General features: G+C 39.7%; 1 protein-coding gene and 1 long non-coding RNA gene across 3 annotated transcripts in view; one reads left to right on the forward strand and one right to left on the reverse strand.

Moving 5' to 3' along the window:
• Positions 1–9,693: 9,693 nt before the first annotated feature.
• PAXIP1 (PAX interacting (with transcription-activation domain) protein 1) overlaps positions 9,694–18,762 on the reverse strand; it is a 55,370-nt gene continuing 46,301 nt past the window's right edge. For both annotated transcript variants that reach the window (XM_011973073.1, XM_011973074.1), the window contains 5 exons: positions 13,885–13,985; positions 12,669–12,803; positions 12,502–12,577; positions 12,360–12,420; positions 9,694–10,171 (listed from right to left, as the gene is read on the reverse strand). In XM_011973073.1, the coding sequence (XP_011828463.1) occupies positions 10,156–10,171; positions 12,360–12,420; positions 12,502–12,577; positions 12,669–12,803; positions 13,885–13,985 (389 nt within the window). In that variant the 3' untranslated portion in view covers positions 9,694–10,155. The remainder of the gene's footprint in view (positions 10,172–12,359; positions 12,421–12,501; positions 12,578–12,668; positions 12,804–13,884; positions 13,986–18,762) is intronic.
• Positions 13,736–15,549, forward strand: LOC105534365. The gene is made up of 3 exons (XR_001005259.1): positions 13,736–13,755; positions 13,880–14,072; positions 15,360–15,549. It is a non-coding gene; the product is annotated as an uncharacterized LOC105534365 (long non-coding RNA).

Below are 18,762 nucleotides of genomic sequence, written 5' to 3' on the forward strand. Positions count from 1 at the left end.
AGCCCCTCTGAAATCTTGTCTTTCTCACATTTCAAAACACATTTATGTCTTCCCAATGGTTTCCCAAACTCTTCACTCATTTCAGCATTAACCCAAAAGCCCATGTCCATAGTCTTTTCTGAGACAAGGCAAGACCCTTCCACCTATGAGCCTGTAAAATCAAAAGCAAGTTAGTTACCTCCTAGATACAATGGGGGTACAAGCATTAGGTAAATACTCCTGTTCCAAATGGGAGAACTTGGCCAGAATGAAGGGACTACAGGCCCCATGCAACTCTGAAATCAAATAGGGCAGTCATTAAAACTTAATGCACCAAAATGATCTCTTTTGACTCCAGGTCTTACATACAGGTCACACTGATGCAAGAGATAGGCTCCCACAGCCTTGGGCAGCTCTGCCTCTATGGTTTTGCGGGGTAGAGCCCCCCTCCCAGTTGCTTTCATGGCAGGTATTGAGTGTCTTTGGCTTTTCCAGGTGCATGGTACAAGCTGCCAGTGGATCTACCACTCTGGGGTCTAGAGGATGGTGACTCTCTTCTCACAGCTCCACTAGGCAGTGCCCCAGTGGGGACTCAATGTAGGGGCTCTGATCCCACATTTCCTTTCAGCACTGCCCTAGCAGAGGCTCTCCATAAGGGCTCCACCCCTGCAGCAGACTTCTGCGTGGACATCCAGGTGTTTCCACACATCCTCTGAAATCTAGGTGGAGGTCCCCAAACCTCAATTCTTGTCTAATGCACATCTAAGGGACTATCACCATGTGGAAGCTGCCAAGGCTTGGGGCTTGCACCCTCTGAAGCAATTGCCTGAGCATGTATCTTGGCCACTTTTAGCCACAGCTGGAGCTGAAGCAGCTGGGATGCATTGCAACTAGTCCTCAGGATGCACACAGCAGAGGGGCCCCGGGCCTGGCCCATGAAACCATTTTTCCCTCTTAGGCCTCGAGACCTGTGATAGGAGGGGCTGCTGCAAAGGTCTCTGACATCCCCTAGAAACAGTTTCCCCCACCGTCTTGGCTATTAACATTTGGCTCCTCATTACTTACGCAAATTTCTGCAACTGGCATAAAATTCTCCCCAGAAAATGAGTTTTTCTTTTCTAGAGCATTGTCAAGCTGCAAATTTTCCAAACTTTATTCTCTGTCACCTCTTGAATGCTATGCTTTAGAAGGCAAAATTCTAAAGCAGAATTCTAAAGAAATTCCTAAAGTTCAGAAATTTCTTCCACCAGATACCCTAAATCATCCCTCTCAAGTTCAAAGTGCCACAGATCTCTAGGGCAGGGGCAAAATGCCACCAACCTCTTTGGTAAACTATAGCAAGAGTCAACTACATTCTAGTTCCCAAGAAGCCTTCACCTCCATCTGACACCACCTCAGCCTGGACTTCATTGTCCACATCACTATCAGCATTTTGGTCAAAACCATTCAATAAGTCTCTAGGAAGTTTCAAACTTTCCCATATCTCCTTGTCTTCTGAACCCTCCAAGCATCTAGGAAGTTTCAAACTTTTCCACATTTTCCTGTCTTCTTCTGAGCCCTCCAAACTGTTTCAACCTCTGCCTGTTACCAGTTCCAAAGTTGTTTCCACATTTTTTGGGTATCCTTATAGCAGCACCTTACTCTCTGTGGTACCAATTTATTGTGTTAGCCTGTTCTCACACTGCTATAATGAACTGCTGGAGACTGGGTAATTTATAAAGGAAAAGGTTTAATTGGCTCACACTTCCACAGGACTGGGGAGGCCTCAAGAAACTTTCAATCATGGTGGAAGGTGAAACGAACATGTCCATCTTCACATAGTGCCCAAAAGGAGAAGTGCTGAGCAAAAGGGGAAAAGCCCCTTATAAAATCATAAGATCTCATGAGAACACACTCACTATCATGAGAACAGCATGGGGGTAACTGCCCCCATGATTTAATTACCTCCCACCAAGTCTCTGCCCCAACACGTGGGGATTACTATTCAGACTACAATTCAAGATAAGTTTTGGGTGGGGACACAAAGACAGACCATATCAGGTTTTGAACACAAGAGAAGTACAAAGAAAGTCCTGTGGAAGAGCAAAATATGAATTCACAACAGAATCTCCCCTTGGCCAACCTCCTTGTCACCAGTTCACTGGCTAAACTAGGGCTCTGCATTTCCTTGTTTTTAAATTGTGATGAAATATACACAATACAGAAGTTAACATCTTAAATATTTTTAAATGTACAGGTTTGTTATTTTTAAGTACATTCACATTGTTGTGCAGTCATCACCACCCCATCTCCATTACTCTTTTCATCTTAAAACTGAAACTCTATGCCCATTAAATAACTCTCCATGCTTCTCCCAGTCCCTGGAAACCACCATTCTTCTTTCTGTGTCTATACATTTGACCACTCTAGGAACCTCATGCAAGTGGAATCATATATTATCTGTCTTTTGTGACTGATTTCTTTCACTTAGCATTATATTTTGAAGGTTCATCCATGCTGTAGTGTGTGTTAGAATTTTCTTCCTTTTTAAGGCTGAATGATATTTTTAAGGCTGAATGATATTCCCTTGTGTGAACGGAACACATTTGTTTATTCATTCATCTAATGATGAACACTTGATTTGCTTCCACCTTTTGTCTATTGTGAATGCTGCTACTATAAACATGGGCTTACAAATATCTTAAGGAGCCCCTGCTTTCAATTCTTTTGGGTATATACTCAGAAGTGGAATTGCTAAATCATATGTTAATACTATTTTTAATTTTTTGAGAGCATGCCATACTGTTTTCCATTTTACATTCCCAACAACAGTGCACAAATGTCTAATTTCTCCAAATCCTCACCTACATGTGTCATTTCCTGCTTTTTTCTGACAGTAGTTATTTTAATGAGTGTGGAGTTGTTGGGGTCCAGTCTCAACACCACTGTGGGTACCCAAAGTTTGGTGGCAACAAAGGAATGAGAAGAGACAAGTTAAGAGTGAAAGGTGGGGAGCCAGGGGGCCAGTGCAAAATGTGCAGGCTGCAAAGGCTCAGAGCTCTGGTCTCCACCCTATTTACTGAGTACAATCACTTAGAGCTGAGAAGCAGATGTTCAGGAGTGAAACGGGGGGAAGGCAGACAGTGTATCATACACGTAATCTATAGCAGTGGAGGTTTAAGTAAATCTCCTTTGTGCTCAAATAGTTTATCTTTAGTTAGCGGTGGGACTGGGCTTAACTAGGAGCCTGCATATCTAACCACATTCTAATGCTTCAAAGGAGTGTCTTTCTCCTTGAACACAGTGTTTATGGATAAGACAGCAAGTCTTGCTCAGAGCATGGGAACATAATGGCGATAAGAAGGCTTTCTTGTTCAGAGGCCTCTTGTGGTTTTCAGCAACTTACTGTCTCATATTTTTATGGCCAGTTTATGCAGGCATCCCATAAACGTTTCTCCCAACATGGAGTGGTATTTTATTGTGACTTTAATTCACATTTCTCTAATGATTGGTGACACCGAGCTTTTTTTTCCATGTGCTAATTGTCCATTTATATGTCTTCTTTGCAGAAATGTCTATTTCACATCAATTACCCATTTTTTAATCAAGTTAATTCTTAGTTGTTGAGTCATAGGAGTTCCTTATATATTCCAGATATTAATCCTTTATCAGATATATGATTTGCAAACATTATTTCCCATATGATGGGTTGCCTTTTCACTCTGTTGTCTTTTAATATATAAACATTTTATATTTTTGTGTAGCCCAATTTATATTTTCCTTCATTGTCTATGCATTTGGTGTTGTATCCAAGAAGTCATTGCCAAATCCAATGTCATAAAGCTTTTCTATGTTGTCTTCTGAGAGTTTTATAGTTTTAGTTCCTAGCTCTGGGAATTTGATTCATTTTGAGTTCATTGGCACATGGTGAAAGGTAACATTCCAGCAACATCCTTTTGCATGTGGGTTTCCAGTTTTTCCAGTAGCATTTGATAGAATGACTGTCCTTTCTCCCACTGAAAATCTTAGCACCCTTGCCAAAAATCATTTGGCCATATGTGCAAAGGTTTATTTCTAGACTCTCTATTTTATTTCAGTGGTCAATAAGTCTCTATGCCAACATCATACTGTCTTGATTGCTGTTGCTTTATAATATTTTGAAGTCAGGAAGTAGGACTTCCAACTTCATTCTCCTTTTTCAAGATCACTTTTGCTGTTCACTCTTGAGATTGCATGTGAATTTTACGGTCAAGTTTTCTATTTCTGGAAAAAATGTCATTGAGATTGGGATTGCATTGAAACCAGAGATTGCTTTGGTTGGTATTGACATCTTAACAATATCAAGTCTTACAGTCCATGAACATGGGATGTCTTTCCGTTTATTGTTATCTTCTTTAATTTTTTTCATCAATATTTTGTAGTTTTCAGCACATGTATCTTTCACCTGCTTGGTTAAGTTTATTGCCAAGTATTTTATTCTTTGTAATGCTATTGTAAATGGAATTGTTTAAATTACCTTTTCAGACTGTTCATTGTTAGTATGCAGAAACACAACTGATTTTTGTGTTGACTTTGTGTTTGCTGCTTTGTTAGTTCTGTCAGGTTGGTGTTTTTGTTTTGGTGGTATCTTTAGGGTTTGCTACATATAAGATCATGTCACCTGTGAACTACTCCATTAAGTTTTATATTTTAATTATATTTTATTTCCACATGTTCCTTTTGATACTTCTTCAAACCTGCTGGGTCATCCTTCCTATTTATTTCCTGCTAACATTTTAAGCCTGTCTGAGGAGATACTAACTCTGTTGTGTTCTCTCGTAATTCCAAATTATGTGGCTCTATTTCCTATTTCTATGTCTGGTGTGTGTCCATTTTTGTTCATGATGCCTTGCTTTCTTGCTGCTTTCTCTGTGGGATAAGTATGTGTTTAGTCCAAGACAGGGAGGGCTGTTTCTCCAAGGAGGATTTGTAGTTCCTTATGCAATTGTTCTAGGGTGTTACTAGCCTAAATTCTGAGCTTGAGAGGTTTTTGGACCATCTATGTATTGTGAATTAGTGCGGCAGCCCTAAGGTTCAAGACTGGCAGTGACTCCCAGGGTTGTTGGGGGCAGATTTAGGTTTATTTCTATTTCATATTTATACCTGGGGTATAGCCCTTTGGGGTTCCAGTCTTAGGGAAGGAGGATCTTCTATTTGACTCTTCACTTTGGACAGGCCCTGAACACTTACCTTCTCCACAGTGAGACTGTGAAACTCAAGTTCAGCTGCTTGGACAAATGCTCTCAAGGCACTGGCCTCAGTGCTTAGCTAGTCCCTGAGTTCTCTTCTTTACTTAGTTCTTGGCCTGAGTACTCCTGTCTTGCCAGCTCATGAATTTATTTTCTATATCTACCTAAGGTTAGCATTTTTCATTTTCAGAAGAAGTACTAGTCAAGACAGCTGTGTCCACCATATTGCCATAGATACAAATGTCTCCCTGAAACCTGAGGTCTCATACCATCAAGATTCTCACCTCACCTTGCCAACCATTCCTTTGGTATCTTTCACTGACCACTGAGAAGTGGTCTTCAAGCCCCAGTCCTTGGCAGTACAAAGGGTAATTAGGGAGCATTGACCTACAATTACCTAATGCTACTATGACCACTCCCCAGTAATGGAACTCAGCCTACACCTCTTACCCAAATTGCAGCTTTAATTTCACTATAAAATTCTCTCTGGCTGCCTTACCAAGTTCCTTGTTTATATCGATATGACTACTTTCTTTTCTCCAAATGTAAAATTTTTAGTTTAAATCATGCACAAAGCAATGTTTTCCTTTGAAACACCCCCTTTTTCCCTAAGTCTATCCTAACTCCAGGTCTTATTACTTCTTTTAAAGATGAATCCAACATGTTTTGTTCACTTACCTGCCTTCAATGTGTCTACTTTCAAATTAATCTTTCTGGAATAGTTTTGATTCTATCCCTCCCTCCCCCCCAAAAGCTTAAAACTATTCCTTATTTTCCCTCCATGATAATTTTAGTTCAACACATTTTGAGCAAATGCTTATTAAATGCCAAGCAGTCTACAAAAATTTGGGATACTGTCGGTTTTCCATTGCTGCTGTAACAAATTGCCACAAATTTCGTGGCTTAAATTAGAACAACTAAAATCTATTGTTTTGCAGTTCTGTAGGTCAGAAGTCTGGTGGGGTCTTATTGGAATAAAATCACTCTAGTTCCTCACATCTGTAGGACTAAGGTCCTATTTTCCGACCCAGTTTCCTGCCTTTCTCTTCCGCTCTGAGGGGTTCCTGGCTTGCTCGGGCCTTCCTGGATGATGCAGGCTCATATTCCCATCTCAAGGTCCTTAACCTTAATCACACCTGCAAAGTTTCTTTTGCCACTAAGCTAACATAGAAGCCACAGGTTCTGGGGATTAGGTCTAGGACAGGGATCTGCAGCCGCCAGGTCACGTACCAGTACCAGTTCATGGCCCGTTAGGAAACGGGCTATACAGCAGGAGGTGAGAGGTGGGTGAGTGAGCATTACTGCCTGAGCTCTGCCTCTTATCAGATGAGTGACAGCATTAGATTCTCATGGGAGCATGACTCTATTGTGAACTGCACCTGCCAGGCATCTGGGTTGTGTACTTCTTATGAGAATCTAATGCCTGATGATCTGAGGTCAGTTTTATCCTGAAACTGCCCCTAAACCCCAACCCAATCGATGGGAAAATTGTCTTCCATGAAACCTCTCCTTGGTGCCAAAAAGGTAGGGGACTGCTGGTCTAGGGTATCTTTGGCGGTCTATAATTCTGCCTACCACAGATAGCGTAGGTGAAGAGGGCCTAAATCTGTTTCTGAGGCTTTATTAAGGCAGAGAGAAACAGATTGCAAACAAGTAACCACTCAGCTCTAAGACATCTATTCCATTGTGTCAGAGAGGGCTGAGGACACAAAGAGGAGGAAACTAGAATGTTTGCAAAGATCAGGAAGACCTTACAGTCTAAATGAGGGGAAAGCTTGCCATGTAGGAATGGGAGTTCTTCTAATAGGAGGAGATAGCATATAAAGTGAGAGAGGCCTGTGAAGTGTTTGGCAGGGTTGGGTAATCACATCTGATTCCACGTGAGTAATGGGAGTCAGGGGCTGGGATGGTGACATTACAAAAGATTAAGATGCTGGCCATGGTGGCGCACACCTGTAGTCCCAGCTACTTGGAAGGCTGAGGCACGAGAATCGCTTGAGCCCAGGAGGTGGAAGTTGCAGTGAGCCGAGATCATCTCACCACACTCCAGCTTGCACTCCAGAGCGAGACTTGGTCTCAAAACAAAACAAAACAAAACAAAAAAGATGTGGAACATCTCATCTTGGGCTCTGTTTTCTTTTTAGCATTAATATGAGAAACAGAATCTTATTTCAGGAAAATTACTCCTGAACAGTACAGAGGGCAACCTGAAAGGAAAGGGACTGAGAAAAGGAGACAAATGTAAACCTTGCTAACATTTACAAGAGGAAAAGAAATGAACTCAGCGAGTGCGGGAGGGGACGGGTAGATACGAACAGCTTTGCGGTTGGAGGAACAAACCTTGGAGATAAGGAGGGGTGACCTGTGTTTAGTTGCACCCCTGGAGGGTGGAAACTGCTGAGGAGTGAGCCCAGCAACACTGAAGTTTAGAGATGGAGCGGCTCGGCGGTGGGCGAGAGAAACTCCTCGGGGACACACGTGGTCCATTTCAGGAGGCAGCTAAACTTCCTACAAAGTTAGTACGTAATTACGCACTTTTTTAAAATTCAACAAAGTAATTTGGGAGAGCTGCATGGGGAGCAGCACTGAGGTTTAAAGAGCTGAGGATACAATTATCTTCATTTATTTTCTGTGCTAAAACATTTCTTAAAGTTGTGCAACTATTACTATTCAAATATTTTCTTAAATTACCAAATATTTGCTGGCTTGACATTATGTTGTTTAACTTTTCCTAATGAGGCTAAACTCCTGGAGCTAGGATCCTCATTATTTCTTCCGAGTTTCCTCTCGATACCTAGCATCTAGATAGATTAAAAATACACTTGTTGTGGCCTATCATGTAGATAACTTTAATTATCCTACACGAAGAAACAATCTTGGGATGATCTGGATGGAATAGCTCTGTCTTCATCATTGGCATACACATTGCCTGCCATTCCTTACTTGCCAGTGTTACAGAATTCAGGGTAAACTGAGGTGGCAGCACAGTGAAGGGCAGCTGTTCGTCTTCTCAGTGATCAGCCGCCCTGCTCACTGCACACTGGAGAAGTGCCTTGTCCAAGGGAGGACCTGCATTTTTAATTGCACTTTATGTTAACTTAAAAACTGGCACTAATTCGGTTATTGGAAGCCACTTAACTACGTTTTGAATAATTTGAGTTTATAAACATACACGATGTACTTTTTCAACTCTAAGTGGTGTGAAATCTAAACAGATCAAGTATTTCCAATGAAAATTTCAGAAATGAGATGTCGTCTAGGTGTAAAATATACACTGGATTTTCAAGACTTGGCACCCCTCAAACAGTAAAAATATCTCAGGAATTTCTAAAAATATTGATTACTTCTGGCAGAAGCAATATTTGGATGTATTGTCTACATATTATAACTAATTTTAAAACATTTATTGTAGCTACTAAAAATGTTTAAATTACACGTTTTTCCCATTATATTTCTATTAGATGACACCGAGCCAGATGAAAATAGGATTAAATGAGATTTTCTTTTCATGTAAGAAATAATTTGTCCAATCTAATCATTTTTTTCTAATAAGTATTTACTTGAAATCTTTTTATTTTTATATGTTTATCTAAATCCCTCTTAGTCACCAAATCAATGCTTAACAGCTGTGCAAGCCAGTTGGCTTTAGACAGCTCCTGGAGTTTTTAAGGATTATTTCTTGGCAGCTTTTGAAAAAAAAGCACTAATTGAAAGGTTAATCAAATCAGTCATATTTGTATGTTGGTTATATAAACACCCTGTCTCCACCAAAGATTAACAGACGCATTATACTCTACCCAGAAGGCCCATTTATTCTGTAATGATTGTCACTTGCCTTCAAGCTTCTAGGTAGTAGGGAAGTACTTTGAATACTTGCAAATGAAAATTCTGATTTATGAAACGCTTCTGCACTTCCAGGATTCTACAGAATCTAAAATATTTTACAGCAACACCAATTCTACCTGTGGTACATGAGGGTAAAAGGTCAGTTCCACATCTACTCAGAGAGAAGTCAGTATCTCTAAGTTTATTTAGGCACAAAAATACAAGCTTAAAAGTAGACATATTTTGAGGCACAATGTTTGTTAAAAAACAGCTCTGAATGTCTGTGACAGCACTGGTCAGCACGATCTAAAGATATTAGCAGTTACTGCCCTGCTCATCTTTAATAAACCGACGGTCTCCTACCATTTTATTACACCTATGATCCAACAAGACGTGTACTGCAACAGGGTCTGGAAAGAAGCGGGATAGATGGAAGTTCCGTAGCGTCACTGGCTGTCACTGGTTGCGCCTGTGTTTAGTGATTGCAAAATAATCTGAATCCGCCCCTGCCTGGGATGGAGTTTATTACGGTGACAAAAAAGGGGCTGGCTTCTAGAAATTATTTCTTGAGGTAAAAATTTACTGGAAAATATTTTGTCTTGAAATTACTTAAAATGTGATCCAGTTTGATGTAAATTATAAAAGTTATGCAAAAAATGTGGAATAATAAAGGATTACTCAATTCTAAGTTCAAAAGTACATTTATTTAAAATGTGGGCAAGATATCAATATAAAAGAAAACAGAGTATAAGAAATAAAAATAATCAAAGTACAAAACATTTCAAATCTGTAACATCCATAATTTAGAGATAGCAAGGTCTTTATTTACACCGTTTTATTTCTAGTTGAAGTCCCATAACAGTTTTGTGAAAACATTTAAAAACCTGGCAAATGAATCATAAAACCTACTGTGGGCTCTTAAAGTCATATAATACAAAACATAATTTATGTTTCCTCAGAATAAAATTGCACATCTTAAAAAGATGCAGTGTATTTATTATATCTGTCTTCCTGCTTTACAGTCTGATCCCCCAAGAAAGCAGCTGGAAAACAGGAGCGCGTGGAGGAAGCGCGGCAGCTCCTTGCCAGCCAGACAGCTGGCCCCGTACCGCAGGAGTGCACACGCACTGCAGCCTAGACGCCATCAGTTGAACTTATATGTAGGCTTGTTGAGGAAAACGACTTTCAAACACAAGGCAAAAGAAAAACATGAAACCAAGGGTTCCAACATTCATCACCCAGTTTCAGGGACACCCTTGTAGGAATGCTACAGCCTCTTTCTCACCCATTCAAACCAATCGCTCTGCTGCACACCCACATCACAGGAGGGCCTCAGCCCTGACACACAGGCTCGCTCAGCCCAGGGACATCGGCACCTGTGCCAGCTCCCCAGGGGATCCATCATGCGGCCAGAGCTGAGGCCTAGCAATAGCTGAAGTGTCCTTTAATTAACATGTACACCATACAACCCCCAAGAGCTGACATCCCCAAAGCCCCAACACAAACAGCTGATTCCTACCTATACCTTCAGGTGCAGGTGCCGACCTCTGCAATTCTAAACCGTCCGCTTTGGGCAAAATTAATCAAGTTACGGATATGAAAAAAGGCCCCCAAGGTAATACTTACAAGTCACCCATATAACTTTTAAAGCAATTTCTTCTGAAAGTAAATGTAGTATAGAACAGGCTTTCACAAATACAAATATGAATGCCAGAAAAAAGTCTGGAAAACATGCAAGAGTACATATTGTATAAAAACCAAATGCTTATAGCATATCTGTAAAAATTTAACAGGCCTCTTATCATTCCTATCAGTAGCTCCTGCAATAATTTTCTAATAGATGGCGGTATGGAATACACCAAGCGCTGATATGAATGATAAGAGCACTTCTGCACCAAGCCTCATTCCAACTAGACAGGCTATTTATGGCTAAACATGACATTGGCTTCTGGGACTGAGGCAAATTTTACTTCTTTTTTTTTTTTAAAGACAGAGTTTCACTCGTTGCCCAGGCTATAGCGCAATGGCGTGATACTGGCTCACTGCAACCCCTGCCTCCCGGGTTCAAGTGATTCTCCTGCCTCACCAAGTAGCTGTGATTACAGGTGCCCGCCACCATGCCCAAGTAATTTTTTTCTATTTTTAGTAGAGACAGGGTTTCACCATGTTGGCCAGGTTGGTCTCGAACTCCTGATCTCAGGTGATCCGCCTGCCTTGGCCTCCCATCCTGGGATTATAGGCATGAGCCACCGCGTCCAGCCAAATTTTACTTCTTAAAAGTGCTTTTCTCTCAGTGATATCAAGGCCTTCTGTCTACTATTATAACCATAAGCTCTTTAGGGTTAAGAGGAAAATGTTTGATAAATGTAATTAACTGGATGAATGTCAGTGTATTTAAATGTAAATATACTTAAATGTAATTACCTGGATGAAACAGGCACACACAAAGAGAAAAAAACTCGGCAAGGATGGTATCATTCTGACCTCTGTGCCTTACTGAAGCAGTCCTATCCCAAACACAAAATTCCCCTGCGTAAGGAATGGTCCACTGAGGCTGACACTGGTCAGAGGTGGCAGAGGCTCCCACCCTCACAGGGAGGAGGAGCTCGGCCCTCCAGCCTCATTGCAGGAGCCACAGGGAGAAGTCCTGAGAAAACCCTGGCAGAAGGCCCTCTGCAATGGGAAGCGGCAGTTGAAACAGAATTTTCCCATAATGACCTGTAAGGCATGTTTTGCTTCACTGATGGGCTGTTCATACATTAAAATAATAATTCAGAGATTTTTAATAGGAATTCAAATAACAGATGATGAGCTTTATTTTTTTCTGAATGTCTGAAATAGAAAAAAGTCTAAGCGTGTCATTATTCTAAAGACTGACTTTGCATTTTCCTGACATGTTGATAAAGTATTCACTCTGCCACTTCTATTTAGTAGAATTTATTTCCCATCCCAAAGTTCCTGAGTACAAAGGCTATATACGAACTAAATTTCATTTTGAAAACTACAAACTCAAAAATGAGCTGATAAAAAGAAACATGTATTTATTTTTGCAATTATTTTCTATTTTATCTAATTGTCAAATACTTTGATACCTCCATAAACTAGACAGCACAGATCCTTTCTAATTAACATCACCTATTAAAACTGAACTCTCAGCAAGTTAAGAGAATGTTTTCACTAGCAACTCAAATGAATATTCTGAAGAGAAAAGAATTGTTCACTGCATAAATCACGACAGCAAAGAAAGGAAAAATGGCTTGCAAAACAGGAAAGGTACTGCCTTATTAATCTGGGAAATCCATTTCATATCCAACCCATCTACTTTTTATTCTCTTTTGAAAAGGATATGATTCATAGTCCAGCGTTTGTGTGAGTACTCCGGTCAGAACGAACTCTGCATTGTGAACATCTGAACAGGGTGGAAACAGACTGTTAGAGAGATCCACTGCTGTGTGCACACACACTCACATATGTAAGCAGGGAAACGTACCTATGCCTCTGGCAAAATATTCTCGGCATAAATGAAGGTCATTTTCACAGGATATTAAAATTATTTCCGACAAACTCTAAGGAAAAGAAAATGAGTGTCTCAGTGACCGAACACGGATTCTGATACAGGGCGATGACGGACTCGCTGGTGGACTCCGCTCTACCCACCGAGTTCTGCTTGTGCTCCATGAGTTTCCGGAAAGATGGCTGCTTGGATAGCACCTTTCCTCCTGCACACTCTACGATTGCCTTCATAGTGGAGAGACTTGGGCAGATTCCAGGTGTGATGTAAAAATATTTTGCCTAAAATTAAATGAAAATATATGTATTGTGTTCTTAAAATGCTTTAATTTTTAGAGTACATAATTTTCATAGATTCTGCCCTGAGATTTTTGACAAAATTTCTAATTTGATGACATTATGAAGCTACTATTCTCCTACTAGCACTCAGTCTGAAGTGGAAGAGGAATCCAGCGATGTAAATTTGGAATTTAAGCATTTTCACATGTTAAGTATGCCTGAAGATGATTTAAAGTAACCAGAACTTAAGTTCCTAAAACAAATCGTTTTGTGAATAAGCAATAATATTGCAAATATTTTTCACAATTTCTATACAATTTTAAATCAGCATTATATTTCACCACACTTATCTGCCCAGCAACAGCCTCTGGCGTAGCATGCTGCCTGGCTTGTATCCCTTTTCTTTATTTTCTCCATATTATTTGAACTCAGAGCAGGAAATGATATTGATACTTAAGATTTAATTATCTAAAAAGCTTGCTCCTGAGGATACCACAAAATACTATTCTGTCTTAAACTGCAAATCATTTCTAATTCCTGTTGACTCCTTAAGAAGGTTAAAGAACAGATTATCTTTATTGATTTACTTAGTTCTTCGATACAAAAAAAAATTCCTAACTGTTCTAACACTTATCTAACATTTAAAAATCTTTAGTTCTAAATTATATCTATGCACACTGAATATTTTCCCAAGTATCTTCTCCAGCTGAATATACATTTATTGACAATAGTATGAAGTAAGCAATGTCCTCTAAAGATTTATTAAAAGCAGAAAAATGAACATGCCTCTTAACAATTATTCAAAAACCTACTCCTTGAACAACTTATTTCTCACAGATGTATTTATTAAATTTGTGTACTTATTTTTAAACGTTATAGTAAAGTTCTCTAGAGATGTGCTGTGGTTCACAGGAGGAAGACCTCCAGTGGCAATGTCCAAGAAGGAAGCCAAGTGGTAAACGGGATGCAGGGTGAGCCCAGCTCCCCTGGAAGTGCACTTCCCATCAAATCACCTGGTAGTTCCCTTCAGCAGGTCCATGTGTTATGCTTACTTGGACTGATTTACTTTTCCCTTAAAGTGTACCTTAAAGAGTGGAGAAACATGTGCCCGTTTTAAGGATTCTTCCAAGCTGAAAGAGAAAAGTACTTCTGCCTCAGCATCTCGGAGAATGTAGTTCTGCTCATCTGGAAAACAGAACAGCACATACTCTAAAAAATGTGGACACGTGAAGTGTGGCAGGTGTGACCCACAAAATTCTCACCCATATTCAGGTATGTAATATTACAGCTACATTTACCTGCACAACCTTCGGATATTTAAATCTCACCATTATATTTCATTTACTTCCCTCTAAAAACAGCCAGACCAAAAAAAGACAGGCAGGTATTTTTTCTCCTAGATCAGTGGTAATTAACCATTTGGGGTCCTAAACTCTTGAAAAAAATAGGGCTGGGTGTGGTGGCTCATGCCTGTAATTCCAGCACTTTGGGAAGCCGAGGAAGGAAAGCTGCTTGTTGCCAGGAGTTTGAGAACAGCCTGGGCAACATAGTGAGACTTCATCTCTACAGAAAAATTTTAAAATCAGCTTGGCATGGTAGCATGTGCCCATAGTCCCAGCTACTCAGGGGGCTGAAGTGGGAGGATTGCTTGAGTCTGGGAAGTTCGAGGCTGTGGTGAGCCATTATTGCACCAATGCACTCCAGCCTGGGCAACAAAGTGAGATCCGGTCTCAAAATAATAGTAATAATTTTTTTTTAACAACAAAAGTATAAAAAAAGAAAAAAAATTACTGAAAAATATGAACCCTCTTCCCATAGCTGCTCCTCCCCCTCTTTAGCCCCCAACTGTGATTTCAATACACTATTTTAGGAAGTTCACAAACTTTCCAAGCCCACAGATCTCAGGTTAAAACCTCCAGTCCTAGAAAGACAAGCTTTAAATAATCCCATCCGTGTGTGTGTGTGTGTGTGTGTATTAAAAAAGATGTTATATATGTTTTATATGTTATATATATGTTATATGTATGTTACATACACACACACACACAAACTCAAGGACTTGTAGGACATTGGAGTCATTTGGCTGATAATCAATTGTGAATTTACCAAACTTTAAAGATTCACCAAACATACATTCCTTTTAAGTATATAAAAATATACAGCAATTTATAAAGGATAGTTTTATCAATTTTTAAAGACTTCTGACAATTATTAATAATTGACAGATTTTCAGACTTTTCATAGCAACATTTTAAGAAATATGTCAAAAGTTAAAGATCACAAAATGTTTCAATCTTCCTATAAATATGTCTCATATTCAGAAAACCATTTCTTCTCCTCCTCCTCCATTTCCTACCAACCAAACAGCACAATAAGGCAGCTCAAACCCAATAATATATACATCAAAAGCAGAAAACAAGGAAAAGTGATTTGGGATTGGCAAACTGGGGTTGCCAAGATGACACATATTTTAGGATTTGTGGGCTATGTATTATTTCTCTTGCATATTCCTCTTCTCTTTTTTAAGCAATATTTTAAAAATGGAAAAACCATTCTCAGCATATGGACCAGTCTGCTGACTGCTGGGCAGGAGCAACCACATCATGACAGAAACGCAGGGATCTGTTCACCAACGGTGAGAAACACAAATTCAATCCCTAAGTCAACCAGCGGGTAGAAGGGCTCTTCAGGTGAAAGAAGATAAAAAAGGTCTAAAATTTGGAGAAAGAAAAAATGATGAATTAAAAAATGAACAAACAAAGTACTGTCACACATGAGACGGTATATTTGAAGTGTTACTTTCTAGTGGAAAAACGAAGGCTGATATGCCTTCTGAAGAACTTGTGTGAGATCACCAAGTAGTAGTTAATGTTTAAGATAGAGAAAATACCACTGAGCTCAGTGGCTCACACCTGTAATCCCAGCACTTTGGGAGGCCGAGGCGGGTGGATCTCTTGAGGTCAGGAGTTCAAGACCAGCCTGGCCAACAGGGTGAAACCCTGTCTCTACTAAAAAATACAAAAAAAAATTAGCCAGGTGTGGTCGTGGTGGGCGCCTGTAGTCCCAGCTACTAGGGAGGCTGAGGCAGGGCCTTGGCTTGAACCCGGGAGGCAGAGGTTGCAGTGAGCCAATGGCACTACTCCACTGCAGCCTGGGCCACAGACTGGGTGAGACTCTTGTCTTAAAAAGAAAAGAAAGTAGCATTGAAAAATAAAATAACACAGCTAAGCCGATCCTGTCACAGACGAGACATGAGATTTTGGTTTTTCAAACAGGGTTATGTTAACTTAGCAGTAGCAATGTAAAGACTCAACCTGAACATTGAACTTTTCACGGAAGTACAAAAAATGCGTATCCCAGAAATTGATTATAATATCGATGTCTCAAATTTGGTTTAAATTACACATCAATATAAAATCCCACAAACATGCACCTACCAAAACAGGTGTAGAAAAGTCCTTTCAGCAAATGACGCTGGAACAACTGGGCGTCCGTGTGCAATAAAAGGAATCTGGACACAGACTTTACTCGCTTTTAAAAAAAACCGACCCAAAAATGGAACATAGGCCTAAATGTAAAATGCAAAACTATGAAACTCTTAGAAGATAGCACAAGAGAGAACCTAAGGGACCTTGAGTTTGGCAATGACTTTTAGATACAACACCAAAGACACAATCCATGAAAGAAATACTAAGTAACCTGGACCTCACCTATTACAATGGCCAAAACCCAGAGCACTGACACCAGCACATGCTGAGGAGGATGTGGAGCAACAGGAGCTCCCACTCACTGCCGATGGGAATGCGAAATGGCACGGGCACTTCAGAAGACAGCCCGGTGGTTTCTTACAAAGCTAGACATACTCTTACCATATGATCAAGCAATTGCACACCGTGTTGATTTACCAAAAGGAGTTGAAAACATGTCCACACTAAAACCTGCACATGGATGTTTTAGCAGCTTTACTGATAACTGAGAAAATTTAGAAACAGCTAAGATGTCCTTGTGTAGGTGAGGGGCTGAACAGACACATTCTGACAATGGAATATTATTTAGTGCTAAAAAGAAATGCACTATCAAGCCATGAAAAGACATGGAGGAAGCTGGGACGTATATTGCTAAGCAAAGGAAGCAAATCTGAAAATCCTATATACTGTATGATTCCCAATATGTAACATTCTGGAAAGGGCAAGACTACAGAAAGAATAAAAGCTCAGTGATTGCCAGGGGTCAGAAGGCAGGAAGGAGTGAGTGGGTGGAGCACACAGGATTTTTAGGGCAGTGGAACAACCCTATATGCCGCTGTAATAGCAAAATCACATCCTTACACATTTGTTAAAACCCAATGACTGTTCAAAGCCAAGAGTAAGCCCTAATGTAACTATGGACTTTGGGTGACAATGACCCAAATATCAGTGTAGCTTCATTAACAGTTAATAAACATTTCACTCTGGTGTGGGATGGTGACTGTAGTGGGGGTGGCAGTGTGTGTGCATGGGTATGGGTGGGGTATACGGGAACTCTCTGTACTTTCTGTAATTTTGCTATGAACCTAAAACTGCCCTAAAAATTATCTGTTTTTTAAAAAGAATAATTATAAACTGGAAAAATTATAAACTGGAAAAATTATCTTAGGAAATCCTAAAATATGGAAGATAAAATATGAGATATATTTTCTCAATATTAAATGTTTATAATATAACACAGCAAACACTTATTAACAGTGCTATAAAGAAATAAAAGCTAGTCAACCAAAACTTCCCATCAAATATGAACTGTAAACTTTATATACAGAAAAAAGAACCAGATTTTCACAAACTGAAACTTGAAAAATTAAGTAAATTGGTCATTCACTAAATTGGCTGCTTGGCAAACTAATTTTCAAAGAATTAGCATGTTCTTGGTTGGAAAAGAAAAAGAATAAGCAAAATCAGAAAGTAATAATAAAGATCTCCAAGCCTGGGTGTTGCCCAAAAGCAGCAGACAGAGCCAACAGAGGCTGGAACATTACAGACCCGCCTTCCCCCCAACCCAGGCTGCTGTATGCCATGCTCCCACAGCAGAAGCTAAGAATTACACTCACTATTTCTATTAACCAATAGACTATCTCCTTCTAAATTTTATAACATTATACGAAATTGGAAACTAAAATGTTTGTAGTAATTGTTTCTACCATGTTTTTCTTCTGCTTTCATTGTTAAGTTTTATGTTTCATTAATATCTTTTTATTTTAGTGACGAAAAATTTTCAAAATTTCAATTAAAAAAATTTCTAAATACCACTTAATACATGCGAGCCTCATTATTCACAGATTCCGTATTTGCCAATATTCCTCCCCTCTGAAATTTATGAACCCACAATCAGTGTCTGTGGCACTGCAGTGGCCATTTGTGGACATACATGGACTGGAAAAGAATCAGTCATCCACATGAACGTTCCTAGCCAGGAGGAACAAGGCCATGCCTTGCCTTCCTGTTCCAGCTGAAATGGTGAATAAGCATCCTCTTTGTGATCTATTTAGGGCTACTGTTTTCAAATCTGTGTGCTTTATGTTGGTGATTTTGCTGTTTAAAATGTCCCCAGCCCTAAGTGCAAGAAGGCTGTGATGTGCCTTATGGAGAAAACACGTGTGTTAGGGAAGCTTCACGCAGGCATGAGCTACAGTCCTGCTGATCATGAGTTGCATGTCAATGAATTAACAATATACATTGAATAAGGTGTCTTTAAACAGAAACACACATAAAACAAGGTTATATATGAATGGCTAATGAAAATGTAGTGAACAGAGGCTCTCAGGAACCTAACCCCATGTTTACCCAGAGGCTACAGTAGAGCATTCACTAACTCAGTGTCTGTGCAACTTTATAGAGCATAACTACCTGAATGACAAGAATTGCCTGAATATCATACTTGAGGATTTAGTTTTTTCTTCAGATTAATGATTTATTCTTTCCTGTGTCTT

The sequence above is a fragment of the Mandrillus leucophaeus genome, unplaced genomic scaffold, assembly GCF_000951045.1.
Source record: "Mandrillus leucophaeus isolate KB7577 unplaced genomic scaffold, Mleu.le_1.0 Scaffold134, whole genome shotgun sequence".
NCBI classification, from domain to species: Eukaryota; Metazoa; Chordata; class Mammalia; order Primates; family Cercopithecidae; genus Mandrillus; species Mandrillus leucophaeus.